Here is a 13,366-nt window from a genome sequence, read left to right as displayed (position 1 = left end):
GAAATGTATGCAGAAGCAGATGTGAGCTAACACAGCGACATGAGAAGAAGGGTCACTGATCATAGCGAAGTGGAAGGAAAATAAGTCATGCAGCTGAATTTTGAATAGGTAGCAATAGATAGTATAATAATAAAGCATTCTCACCTTACTGGAAGAGTCATATTTACAGTCTCTCTTTTGATAGATACATATTTATGTGGAAAGCATACGTTTTTGTTTCATGAGAGTAATTTTCACTGGTGTGTGGCAGAGACTTTGATGACTTCATCTCAGTTTAATGCTAGATAGAACATAAACTTCGATTTTGACCTGACTTATTCACTGAACATGGGATGTTAATCCCTAAAAAAAACAAAAAAAAAACCCCTCTCTCTTACTAATCAGAACTTTGCTTTATTTTTTTCTGTGTTTCTAACAGGCCAGGGGTATGAAGGATGGATGCTCACCTTCCTCCATTTACCAATTTGAAACTTATTTTCACTTAAGAATATTTAAATCTGGAGTTAATCTAGTGGATCAGTGGTAGTGAGTGTGCACCGCCACACAAAAGATCTGGGTTTGATTCAAGGTCCAGAAATTAGCCCCCTGAAGGGCAGAGGGAGACTCTGCCATTGCTCAGTGTTGACATCTAGTGGCCAGATTTAAGGTCCACGTTAGCTGGGTCCCAGAGAAAGCTGTGGTTTTGCCAAGGGCGCTCAAGGTAATAACCGGGTTGAGTTGGAAGGAGAATGGGAACAGATTACAGGTAAATGCAAATGAATGCTCATGATGACATAGCCCCAACAGAGAAGTTTTGATTGAGCCAAATGAGCAGGAGGAAACGAAAGTGGCCCCACCCCTGATATGTTTCTCTCTCTCTCTAGATATATATGTGTATATATGTATATATATATATATATATATATATATATATATATATATATATAATCATATATGAGGATACATCAAACACATCCCACTCAGTTTTTAACCTTTTTATTTCTTCATATTTTTCCACACAAATTTTTATCAAAAAACTTCCTTTTAGCAGAATAACTTCTTGCTAAAACATTCAAATCCACTCTAAAGTCATTACAAACATTATTGTTTTTCAAAAGGACCCACCACTCTGGAAACTGTCCATATTAATCTTTCACACCCAGTCGAGCTTAATCAAGTTGTATCATCCTTGTTTTCTTTTTCTTTATAATTGCATCATATTCACAGACGTATCATATTCACAGATATGTTTGCAAGCGTATTTCCATAGGTGCACACCCCAACGGCTTCATCAGGGGGAACTTTAACAAATCCTATATGAGATGAAAATTTTCTCATTTAAACTTTTGGTGCTGTTCAGTTTTTACCTTCCATTTTCATGTTCCAAGCGTGATTCAGTGACTCTTTGCTTTCCCCAAAAGTCTGCCTTCAGTCAGGCTAAAAATGCCATTACTGGCCATTTCAATTGTGATTAAGCTCGACTGGGTGTGAAAGATAAATATGGACGGTTTCCAGAGTGGTGGGTTCTTTTGAGAAACAATAATGTTTGTAATGACTTTAGAGTGGATTTGTATGTTTTAGCAAGAAGTTTTTCTGCTAAAAGGATGTCTCTTGATAAAAATTTGTGTGAAACTTTTGTGTGTGGAAAAATATGAAGAAATAAAAAGGTTAAAAATTGAGTGGGATATGTTTGTATCCTCATATATGATTATATAGTTAATTAAGGTGAGGATTTGCTAAATGAGTAAGTGATCTTTTTGATTATACTGTATTTTTATCTGACTTAAACATATAATCTATCCATAACTTGTGGGTAAAGAAAGGTCCAATCTGTTCCAATCATGTTAATTGTTGTTAAAGTATATGTACTACCTTTGATCCTCATCATATTAAACTATGTTCTTATCTAGGTTTTTTTCCTCCCTTTAATTGTTCTTATTCCTAGGACACACTTCTGCCTTCACTATCATGTTTTAATATTTATTTTTCACATATTTATATTTCACATATTTGTAGTAAGATTTGCCAAACTAGGTCAGACCAAAGGTCCATTAAGCCCAGTATCCTATTTCCAGCAGTGGCCAATCCAGGTCACAAGTATCTGGCAGGATCCCAAGGGGTAGAGAGATTCCATGCTACTTATTCCAGGGATAAGAAATGGTTTTCTTCAACTCCACCTTAATGGTTTATGGATTTTTCCTCCAGGAACTTGTCCAAACAGTTTTTAAAAGCAGCTACAATGATAGCTTTCACCACATCCTCAGGCAACAAAGTCCGGGGCTTAATTATACATTGAGTAAAAGTATATTTTCTCTTATTAGTTTTAAATGTATTACCTAGTAACTCTTATTGTGTGTCCCTTGATCTTTGTACTTTTTAAAAGAATAATCAACTGATTGTTTACTCGTTCCATTCCACTCATTATTTTATAGACCTTTATCATATGTCCCCTCAGCTGTCTTCTCCAAGCTAAAGAGTCTTAATCTCTTTAGCCTTTCCTTATAGGGGTCTTGCTCCATGGCTTTTATTATTTTGATGGCCCTTCTCTAATTCTCAAATCCCAAAAGAGTGCTGTAACAAATTTACATAGTCCACTAATCATAAATTCCAATCAGAAAGTTTTATTATTTCATGTCAGGCAACTCCACTGTAAATACTGTTAGAATTCGCAGGGTCCAATTTTGACTTGTGTAAAGAGCTTACTGAGAATACCTGATTGTCCCTCCCGACGCAGCCTCGGCGAAAAACGGGTCCGTGCCAAATGGGGGACCCTGCGAATTCTAACAGTATTTACAGTAGAGTTGCCTGACATGAAATAATAAAACTTTCTGATTGGAATTTATGATTAGTGGAATATGTAAATTTGTTACAGCACTCTTTTGGGATTTGATGTATTAGCTGTGTGCTGTTTTTGCTCCTGTGCTTTCTGGACCTTCTCTAATTCTGCCATATCTTTTTTGAGATGTGGTGACCAGAACTGCATACAATATTCAAGATGAGGTTGCACCATGGAGTGATACAGAGGCATTATGACATTCTCTGTTTTATTCTCCATTCCTTTCCTAATAATCCCTAGCAAACGTATTTGCCTTCTTGGCTACTGCTGCACTCCGAGCAGAAAATTTCAACATGTTGCCAACAATGACACTTTGATCGTTTTCCTGAGTGGTGACCCCTAATGGTGGAACCTTGCATTTTGTAGCTATAATTTGCTTTATCTTCCCTAAGGGCATCACTTTGCACTTGTCCACATTAAATTTCATTTGCCATTTATGTGCCTATTCTCCCAATTTTTTAAGGTACTCTTGCAATTTCTCATAATCCTCTTGTGATTTATCAATTTTGAATAATTTTGTGTCATTGACATATTTGATCACCTCACTTCTTGTTCCCATTTCCTAGTTGGTTATAAATATATTAAAAAGCAGTGGCCCCCAGAACAGATCCCTGGGGCACTCTATTATTCACCTTTCTCAGTTGGGAAAATTTTACCATTTAGCCCTACTGTCTTTTAACCAGTTTGCAATCCACAATAGGACGCTGCCTCTATCCCATGATTTTTTAATTTCAAGTTTCTCTTAGGGACTTTGTCAAATGCTTTCTGGAAATCCAGATTACACTATATCAACTGGCTCACCTTTTTCTACATCCATATTTATACCCTCAAAAGAAAATGTAGCAAATCTGTGAAGCAAGGCTTCCCTTGGCTTAAATCCATGTTGGCTTTGTCCCATTAAACTCTGCTTATTTATTTGTTCAGCAGTTTTGTTCCTTATGATAGTTTCTACCATTTTGTTTTATGGCTTTACCTCCCATGAATTAGAAATGATACCTTAATTTATTTTTATTTATTTATTTATTCTTACTTCTGACTGAATTATTTAAGTCCTGTATTTGGAAAAGAGTCATGCTGCTGTAAGCGCTGCCTGAATTTCCACAGTAGCATATTGTTTTATTACTAGCAAAGTAACTTGAGGTTGTTTTGAATTTGTGTTCACAGAATATACCTGATGTTTCCCATACAGTTTAACTTAGGTTTGTTTTTTTTCAGTGTTTGTGGCATAGTTTTGCATATTTTCTGCTTAAGCAGTGTTGCTGAGTCTTTTTTTTTTTAACTTTTTAACTCTCAAATTTAGTGAGCTTCTAATTATTAATTGCTAAACTGAATATTAAATCATGACAGGTATAGAAAATTTGGTTGTGGCTCCCGTGGATTGTCTAATGATTGCATCTACTGTGGAAGGGGTTGGTGTATCTTTCATACTGTCTTTATTCTTGTTGTCGCTTCAACTGATGGCCTCTCAAATTTTATTACTTCTTGAACTTAAGCGGAGACCCTTCAGTATGGCAAATGGCACCATAACAGCAGTGCATTTCAGGATTATTGGACTTTTTTCTAAATTAAGTTCTGAAGAATTTGTAGTCTGAATTTTGTTTGTGCATATGGGTTCTGTCGTTAATGGTAAAGAAATCAGTTGGATGTATGATCTCAATGCCGAAAATGAATCGCACTGTGGATCCCCATTAAAATAAATAGTAAATTTGTATGGCTTTTGCCATCTCTTAAACATTTTATCAAATAATTTGATATGTGCTGCTGAGATCCCCTCCTCTTTCATGTCACTGATGATGAAGGCCATAACGTAATGTGCTGAGGTTTTATTTAACTTAGGTTGACAATTTTCTAGCTGCATCATTTGCAGTAGAGCTATACAACCCTGGTCCTTGAGGGCCACAAGCAAGCCTGGCTATTGGGATATACACAGTGAATACATATTTGCATATTTGATTAGAGAACCAGGTAATCTTGCTTAGCAGGGTTACCTAGAAAACCAGACTTGTTTGGAAGTCCTTGAGGATTAGTGTTGCGTGCTCCCTATAATCTTTATGTGCACAACATTCACAACTGGAAAGAAAAAATGGTTATGTTAAAAGTGAGGATCAGTACTATGGAGTATTGTTGTTTTGCATGGATCCCAAGCAGGAATAAGCTGGAGAGTCACTGAAATAAATCATCATGTACTGTTTCTTCCAAAGATCGTTATTTTTTATAAACACTCGGAAAAGAAATGTTGAGAAACCACGAAATGATGATAATTTCTTGCATAAACAGCCATCAGTGGCCTATGTACATACCACACCGGGCTTACCGTCAGGCTGGGAGGAGAGAAAAGATGCTAAGGGACGTACTTACTATGTCAATCATAACAATCGAACTACAACCTGGACTCGACCCATTATACAGGTATGAAAATGACTGTCCAGCCTCAGTAGGCTTACAGCTTCAGAAAATGTTTCGGGGACCTTGCAAATGATAGATATCTAGGCTACTTTGAAACAAACGGGAAAAAAATCATTGCTTTTGGCCAGAAATATTTTATAATGAATATTAATTTATTTCTTTTAACCTAGAAATAGTATTTTAAAAAATTAAATTCTGTAGCAGCCTCACAAATATACTTTCATCATTTCATCTGTAACTTTCCCACTCTGGGCTCCAACCTGACAATTCTTGATTCAGTAGAGGGCAGCCTTTTCTACGAGGCAGCACAGAGCCACTACCTCAGGAAGGAATAAGTGGATACTGTGATATTGAGAGTTCTGCCTTCCACATAAAATAGTAAATCAAGCTCCTGCCTGCGCTCTGGATTTTAAATATCCAGTGGCACTGATGCCAGCGTAGGAATGTTTTATTGGTATGATATCCTAAATCCAACACTGCTTTTTTTTAAAATTATGTTGTGGAAGTAACCTAATTTTGCTTAGAAAGGGGTTTGTCTGCTTTAGAAATATATCCTTTACAAAGTATGGTACAGCAATTTGGAGAAAAGTATTGTGTACAGCTTGTACGTAAAATTTCTACAAGAGCTTCTGGGTAATTTTTTAGAATGCTAATTCAAAGGGGATTTTAAAAATGGTGAAGTCAAGTGTTAATTTTTATTGCTTTTTTGGTGCTTTAGAAAAAAAAAGTAACTTATGCATTTGTTTTGTCTCTTTGGTCTTACACATTATCCTCCTCAGCCATTCAGTCTGCAGCCACCAAATTGTCAGGATAGATAGATACATCTATACAAAAGCTAGAAACTGAAACAATGTTTTCTCATAAAATGTATGGCTCTATCACAAAATTGAAAAAAAGTGGGAAAAAGCTCTATACTTTTAAAATAAAGTGCTTTTATGAATTGCTCTGCAATTCTTTTCTTTCTTGTTTCTGCATTTTTCATGTTTAATTTCCATTTCCCGTGAAGCAGCAGTGTCAGCTCTGTTAGACATCAGACACTGAGATTCTTTAATTTATCTTTTAAAGATGATTTCCCAAGGCATTTCACTGGATCGTATAGTACTTTACCTATGGAGGTGGCCCATTAGAAAACGGATTGCCCTATATGCATGTAAACTTGCCTGTGTATGTCCTAGATGTTTCTTTATTTCTTTTCTAGATCGCCTAGCCAAAAAGTTTCAAAGCGGTTTCCCATAAAAAAAACATACTTTTTTTTTTATTTTAGATTGATATTCCACTTTTTGCACTTTTTTCAACACTTCAAAGCAGATTACATACAGAGCATAAAACACATAACTTCTAATAAAAAAAAACTGGATAAACATACAATTTTAAATAGTTAAAAAGATAACAAAGTAAGATCATAAAACTGCACATAGAATATCTTGAGACACTCTAAAAGTAGAGTAAGGCTCGACAGGACCCTGGATTAATCAGAAGAAAGTAGTCCGAGTCAACAAGTACCTGGTTTAGTTTGCAAGTTATGTGTATAAGTTTACCCATGGTGAGCAGAAATATTCCCGGGGAGGAGTTTGCACTTACAGGCATATTTCTGCATTTTCAGGAGAAACGTCTGCGCACAATTAGGTATAAATGTGTGCAGGTAGTTTTGGTGGGATAATTTTCAAAAGAAAATTGGCTGTGTATTTTCCCTTTGAAAATTGGCGTAACTTATATAAGTACTTGACTTCAAATTTATGCAGGCTGTTGCAAAACTTACCTCTTAGTCTTAAGTGGTGATTGGTGGTGGTTCCACCTGGGTGTGGACGCACAAGTTCCTGAACTGTATATTAACTTATTTTTGCCTCCAAAATAGCATGCGGAAGATGGCGCAGCGGGGTCATCAAACAGTAGCAATCACCTAAGCGAGCCTCAGATCAGACGGCCTCGTAGTCTCAGTTCTCCCACAGTAACTTTATCGGCTCCTCTCGAGGTGAGAGTTTGGCTCCTCTTGCTGGGATCTCTTCTGGCCTTGTCTCTCATCTGTTCTGTCTTTTTCTAATTCTCAGTTCTGTTTCAGATTTTTCAACCATTCACGCTTCTCTCCCGGTTGGTTTCCTTTTGCCTCATTCTGATAAATTCTATTTTCCTCCCTTTGTCTATGGTTTCTTCTTATGCTTTTTTTTTTTTTTTTTTTAAATTGTACTGAACATTATCCAGGTCTTCTTTCACAACCAATTCTATTGTTCATCACTCTCTATTCCCTTTGCAGAGGCTGCTTTGCTATTATTCATATTCATATGATCTCTGATAGAGCACGTATAATGCTGAAGAGCGCCAGAGCACTGTATCAAACTGGCATGCTTTGGAAAAGCTCAGGGGAACTTGTTTGAATTATAGTGGCTCAGAATAACAAAAGGAAAGATATCTTCATGAAATAGATATTTTGAAGATTTAACTTGTTTTCTTTTGTTCTTCAATTTTCTTGTTAAACTGTGCTTTGAAACATGGAATCAATGTGTTTTGTTTTTTTTGGGAATGACACATTTTTCTAGCAGATACTGTACTGTATCTTCTAGCATGGTGAGACAAGATATGGGTTATCATTTGTATATAAAATGGGCCGCATGCAAACAAACTTATTAACATATTATAACTTATTAAAGACCAGTTGAAAGAAATTCCCAATATCTGAAATTATCATTGGTCATGTTGCACTTTAAAACTAGTTTCCAAATTTTGGGGGTAAGAAAATGAAAGAAAATATCCTCGCCTGCAACTGCTTTTGCACACCCACTCTGGCTTCACAGACTCTTTTGCCCTTGACTTTAAAGGTTAGGTTTTATCAGTAAAGAAGGCTGTCCAATTAAAAGAATATTACAGTAATTCAAGTACAAAATAACTAAGATCGATAACATTTTGTCAGACACTGTAACAGCATTCTGGAGAAACAGACATGGCAGGATTTAATAACAGTATGTTTTTTGGGGTGAATGATGTTTGTTTTGAGCTCTGATTTCCCTGAGGCTTCTCTCATGAGTGTTTTTATATCCATCAAAGCTTTGCAGACCCCGCATGTAACTTAGTGCAACACAATGTGATCTGTTAGCTGTATTTGGAGAAGCTACCACCATCCAGAAGGGCAACTACAGTGGATATTGAGGCCCTCTGCCTGCCCGTTCGCCATCTATTTGATGGCATGAAACTGATAGGCTGAATTTTTTTTTTTCAAGAAAATATTAGCCCCATATGCTCATTTTGAGTAAAACTTGGTTTGCCAAATCATGTTTAACTTGCTTGTATGTATTGGTGTTTATTGATCTGATTTAATGTTTGTTTAAGACCGGTAGTGAAAAGGAAATGGTACTGCCCAGCTTCTGTATTCCAAAGCCAGCCAGCATCATTACCCCATGCCTATGATTTGACCCCTCCCTCCCCCCTGAGATCACCTTTGATTCATGGCAAGAAACAGGGACAAGCCATGCAATGCCTACCCCAGATACCTGGAGCATGCGTGTGAGGGGGGAGGGGCCAGCCTGTCTGCCATGTTAAGTGGGCCCTCATATTTTGGAAAATTGAGCCATAAAATATATTCCCATTACCCATTAAAATGCAGTTTTTCCCCTCAGCATTATAAAGAGGTAGTGTAATAGAAAGTTATTGTATTTTGGACGGGCTTAAAATAATTACGGTTAATAAATAGTATGATGCCTCATACACAAGTTGATCCATGCAGTTTACAATGACGTAAGGAAGAACAGCCAATTTTCATAGTGCTGGTTGCCTGGGGTGTTAATTTGAGACATTTTTACTTGAACTTTGTCCTCGTTGGAAAAATTGGCTGGTTTTCAGTAAGAGCCAGTGTCGATACCATTGTGAAGTAATGTCGAGTCTGTGTTCTGTTTGAATACACAGGGCGCCAAAGACTTTCCCGTGCGCAGAGCTGTGAAGGACACCTTATCGAATCCACAGTCCCCGCAACCATCACCCTATAATTCCCCAAAGCCTCAACACAAAGTGGCCCACAGCTTCTTACCGCCTGGCTGGGAGATGCGAATAGCCCCAAATGGCAGGCCCTTCTTCATTGACCATAACAGCAAAACTACCACCTGGGTAGGTTGATTGTTTTGCCCAATCCTCAAGGCACTGCTTGTGGTAGTTAAGTGTTTTTTTCCAGAGCGGGGAGGGGAAGATGATGCACCTGCTTTATGGGTCCTGCAGGAAGGAGCTGAAATCCAAGCCCAGGGCAGCGATTGGCACAACTGCTTGTGGTTTATGCTTTAAGATTTACTGTACCGTGACAAAGCGTTCTGGGCCGTAGTTGCTATTACCCAAGCACTGCCTGGTTTATTTGATGTTCTCTCGAGTGAAGGAGCACACAACTATTTACTGAATGCCGTGTAGGCTCGCTCTCTCTGCCCTGCTGACACAGAACGGGTTTTATGCTCTCAGCAGGTTTTCCCGATTTCCTCTGGTATGTACTGATTAGGCAGTGAATTATGAACCATGCCAGGGCGCTCTGCGTTCTGGAGCACGAAAGCATTTAGTCTGCTCTCTCCCTTTCGCAATAAAACTGCACTGTTTTTAAACTGAGTTACAGACAGAGAAGTGCATCTTTCTTTCTGCATTAGCTAAGTTGTTTAGCAATGGTTGTGCATAATTTGTGATAAGTGTAGTGTTAATGCTTCAGGATTTTGATTAAAAATATTTTTTCAGGGGGGAGGAGGATTGGCCCTGTGGCTTAAGCCCCCTGGTCTCCAGAAAGTGCAATGGGAGCCGTGATGTCTGACGCCCAGGGCTGGAAAAGACCTTCATTTCTATTGCTGCTTTGATGTCTGCTGGCAGTAAATAGGCACGGAGGAGTAATCTACCAGGAGACTTCCTGTCAGCCCTCCAGTTGGCAAGGGTTCCAGTATTGCCTATACGAGGGCAGGGGGAAAAGTAGTTTTCACCCAGATATTTAGAAAATGTAATCTTCTAACACATTGATATAAGGTTTTAAGAGAATGCCCATCATCCTCATCAAGTCATAAAGATTTGTTGTGGTTGGTTTTTATCTCTCAAGTGCTTGTTTTTGTTTTTGACTCTAGCCCACAGTGAAACCAAAACAGTATTTAGATGTGTACAGTTTCATAAAAGGATATGAAATGTGTCATTGCAATCATTAAGCGTGGCTGATAACCAGGGCTTAATTTCTGGCGTAATTGGAACCACTCTGTTCCTATAACCCAGCTCCTCCCCTTCTCTCCACCCCCTCCCCCCCCCCCCCCCCCCCCGCCACCTCTTGTTCTACACTGAACGGGAGGAGGGGGTTAATCCTGAAGCAGACATTGCAGAGTAATCAACATACACATAAAGGGGTTGAATTAGCACAAGTTTCCAAAACTTGTGAGCAATAGCACAGATTCTCAAGGCTCAAACCTAGACTTGATGATTGGTACTACTGCTCAGTGCTCACAGCTTTCAAACTTGTACTAGTTCAATCCCCTTTTGTGCCTGTTACACAGGGCTTAATTTCTGGCAGAACGGCCCAGAACAGTGTTCTGCCACCATGTTTTCCAGGACCCAAGCAAGCGAACCAGAGCTGGCAATGTAATTGCGTTCTGGCTCCCTCCACAAAAATGGAGCAGAACCACTGGTGACATGATTCATTTCTGGCCCCCTAAGCCTCTGGAGGAAGCAGAACAGAGCAGAAAGTGTTGGAGCTGCTTATCCTGAGATTGGAGCTGACTCATGATCCTTGATTTTTGTGCGATTTCCTGGTACGTTTGAAGAGGCCGTGAGAGAGAGCGGCCGAAGTCAGAGACATGAGCGAATGGCTATCAGTCTCACTGCTTCTGCCACTATTGGGTATGGTAGCTTCCTGGACCCTATCACCTCTGGCTCTGGTGACCACATTAGGGGAGGAGGAGGGCAAGAGAGTGAGAGAGGGGACATGGAGCAGGGCAAAAGAATGAGTGAGGGGATCAAAGGTGCTGTGGGGTGTGAGTGAGGAGATCAAGGAGTCTGAGGTATATGTGAGATGATCAGAGAAGGGGGCAGTCTGTGGGTGAGGTGATCAGAGCAATTGGGGTACAAATGAAGGAGGGAGAGGTAGGGGGAATTTAGAGGGGCAGAGGGAAAGAGGAGAGTGTAAGTGAGGAGAGTACTATGTTGATAGTAACAGTCGGCAGAAGAAGACCCTTATCCCACCCACCCACCCATATACACCCACAGAGGTCACCTCCAGCCCTGGCCTCACTGCTCCATAGATCCACTTTTTCATTTGCCTACAAATTAAGCACTGATGCTAACAGAACAGTTATAAAGTTAGTGTAAAACAGATGACTTGCCAGAATGTTTGACACATTGATCCATCCAGAATGGACATGTTCAATATTAGGATGTCAGTATGAATGGGACCTACGATTGGATTCATTTGAAGTCGCATTTAATCATTTTGACATCACATTGAGCAAACATCAGTTTTTGATGTAAAATGTACAAACATGAGTGACTGGCAGGTGAGAAGAGGGAAGTTCTTTCGTAGCAGGAATAGACTTATAGATTTAAAAACAGTATATGCTTTAGCATTTTTACCTTGACGTTCTGGCAGCATTTTTAAACCATGTGAGCCTAACTTATAGTAATGTATTACTGGAGCCCCTTGATTTTCACTGCAGTTCTCTAAAAATAACATACCTATTGCTTTCATGGGTTTAAATATAACTATTGAGTTGGTAAAACAGATGCATTAATAAAACAAATTGGTTTTATTTCATCTTTTATAACAAATGTGGAAAAAAAATCTTTCTGGGTCAGGCAGTGCCGCTGGGCAGATGGTTAGCAATCATTTTTGTTTTCTGGCCTAGTTTTGTATCCCATTCATAATTAGGGTAATGTAATAAACAAATTAAAAACTAAACATGGAGATGAAAATTCCTAAACACAGCAAGTTTTAATGTTTTTTTGTTTTTTTTTTTAACTTAGGAACCAATTATTGAGCGACTGTTCATCTTTTTTTACTCAAAATGAAACACTTTTGCCTCTGATTCGTACATTGCCTCCTGAATAATTGGAGAATCATGTAGGGGGGAGCTGGTGTTAATTTAAGTATTGAAATGTATGTCCTTTTCTACCCCAAACAGTAGAAAACCAGACAACTGGGCAGAATGGATGGACCAATGTTACTAAGCCCAGTAGCCTGTTTCCAACAGTGTCAAATCCAGGTCAAAGTGCCTAGCAGGATCCCAAAAGTTTGATAAGATTCCATGCTGTTTATCCCAGAGATAAGTTGTGGATTTTTCCAGGTCCACCTTAATGGTTTATGGACATTTCTTCCAGGAACTTATCCAAACCTTTCATAAACTCTGCTACACTAACAACTTTTACCACATCCTCCAGAAAAGAATTTCCGAGTTTAATTATGTGTTGAGAAAAAAAAATAATTTTCTCCTGTTTGTATTATCTAGGAACTTGATTGACTATTCTCTAGTCTTTGTACTTTTTGATAGAGTAAACAACCAATTGACATTTGCTCATTCCACTCCACTCATTATTTTATAGACCACTATCATATCTCCCATCAGATGTCTCTTCTCCAAGTTGAAGAGCCCTAACCTCTATAGCATTTCCTGATCGGAGACTTATTCCATCCCCTTTATCATTTTGGTTGCCCTTCTCTCTACCTTTTCTAATTCTGCTTTTTCTTTTTTTGAGATACGATGACCAGAATTTGTGTGTATGTTTGATGCTTATAAAACAGCATGTATCCGAGTACAGGCTACTTACACACATGTATGCTAAATTTTATGCACATAACTCTTTGAAAATTTACCTCTAAGACTAACATTAGTACTTTTCATTTTGAAAATATATATATTGAATTTACAAGAAAAAAACATCTAAAAAAGCATTCTGAAGAAAAATACTAATTCTCCAATTATTCTGAAATCTCCAAATGAAAAACATCACTCTTATGCAAAAAGTTTTCAGAGGCATCTTCCATAGGCTTAGTAAATAAAGGACTCTCAGAACAATTTAGCATCATTACCATCTGAGCACAACTCTCTTCTTTCAATATCTGTCTCTGATTTTCCTTTGTATATCGGTCTCTACCTTAACTGAGCTAAAATACTGTTTAGGAATCCTGAGTTTCCTACAAGGAATTTCTGTTTCTTAAGAACC

The 13,366-nt window shown here is 38.3% G+C and overlaps 1 protein-coding gene across 10 annotated transcripts in view; it reads left to right on the top strand.

Moving 5' to 3' along the window:
* The window catches only part of NEDD4L (NEDD4 like E3 ubiquitin protein ligase), a 907,002-nt gene that overhangs the window by 761,939 nt on the left and 131,697 nt on the right, over nt 1-13,366 (top strand). For 7 of the 10 annotated variants that reach the window (XM_029579595.1, XM_029579588.1, XM_029579580.1 and 4 more), the window contains 3 exons: nt 5,093-5,224; nt 7,077-7,193; nt 9,116-9,313. In XM_029579595.1, the coding sequence (XP_029435455.1) occupies nt 5,093-5,224; nt 7,077-7,193; nt 9,116-9,313 (447 nt within the window). The remainder of the gene's footprint in view (nt 1-5,092; nt 5,225-7,076; nt 7,194-9,115; nt 9,314-13,366) is intronic. The other 3 variants (XM_029579603.1, XM_029579572.1, XM_029579564.1) reach the window with 1 other exon arrangement.

Source organism: Rhinatrema bivittatum, chromosome 1 (assembly GCF_901001135.1).
Source record: "Rhinatrema bivittatum chromosome 1, aRhiBiv1.1, whole genome shotgun sequence".
Taxonomy (NCBI): domain Eukaryota; kingdom Metazoa; phylum Chordata; class Amphibia; order Gymnophiona; family Rhinatrematidae; genus Rhinatrema; species Rhinatrema bivittatum.
This window is presented reverse-complemented; position numbering and strand designations above follow the sequence as displayed.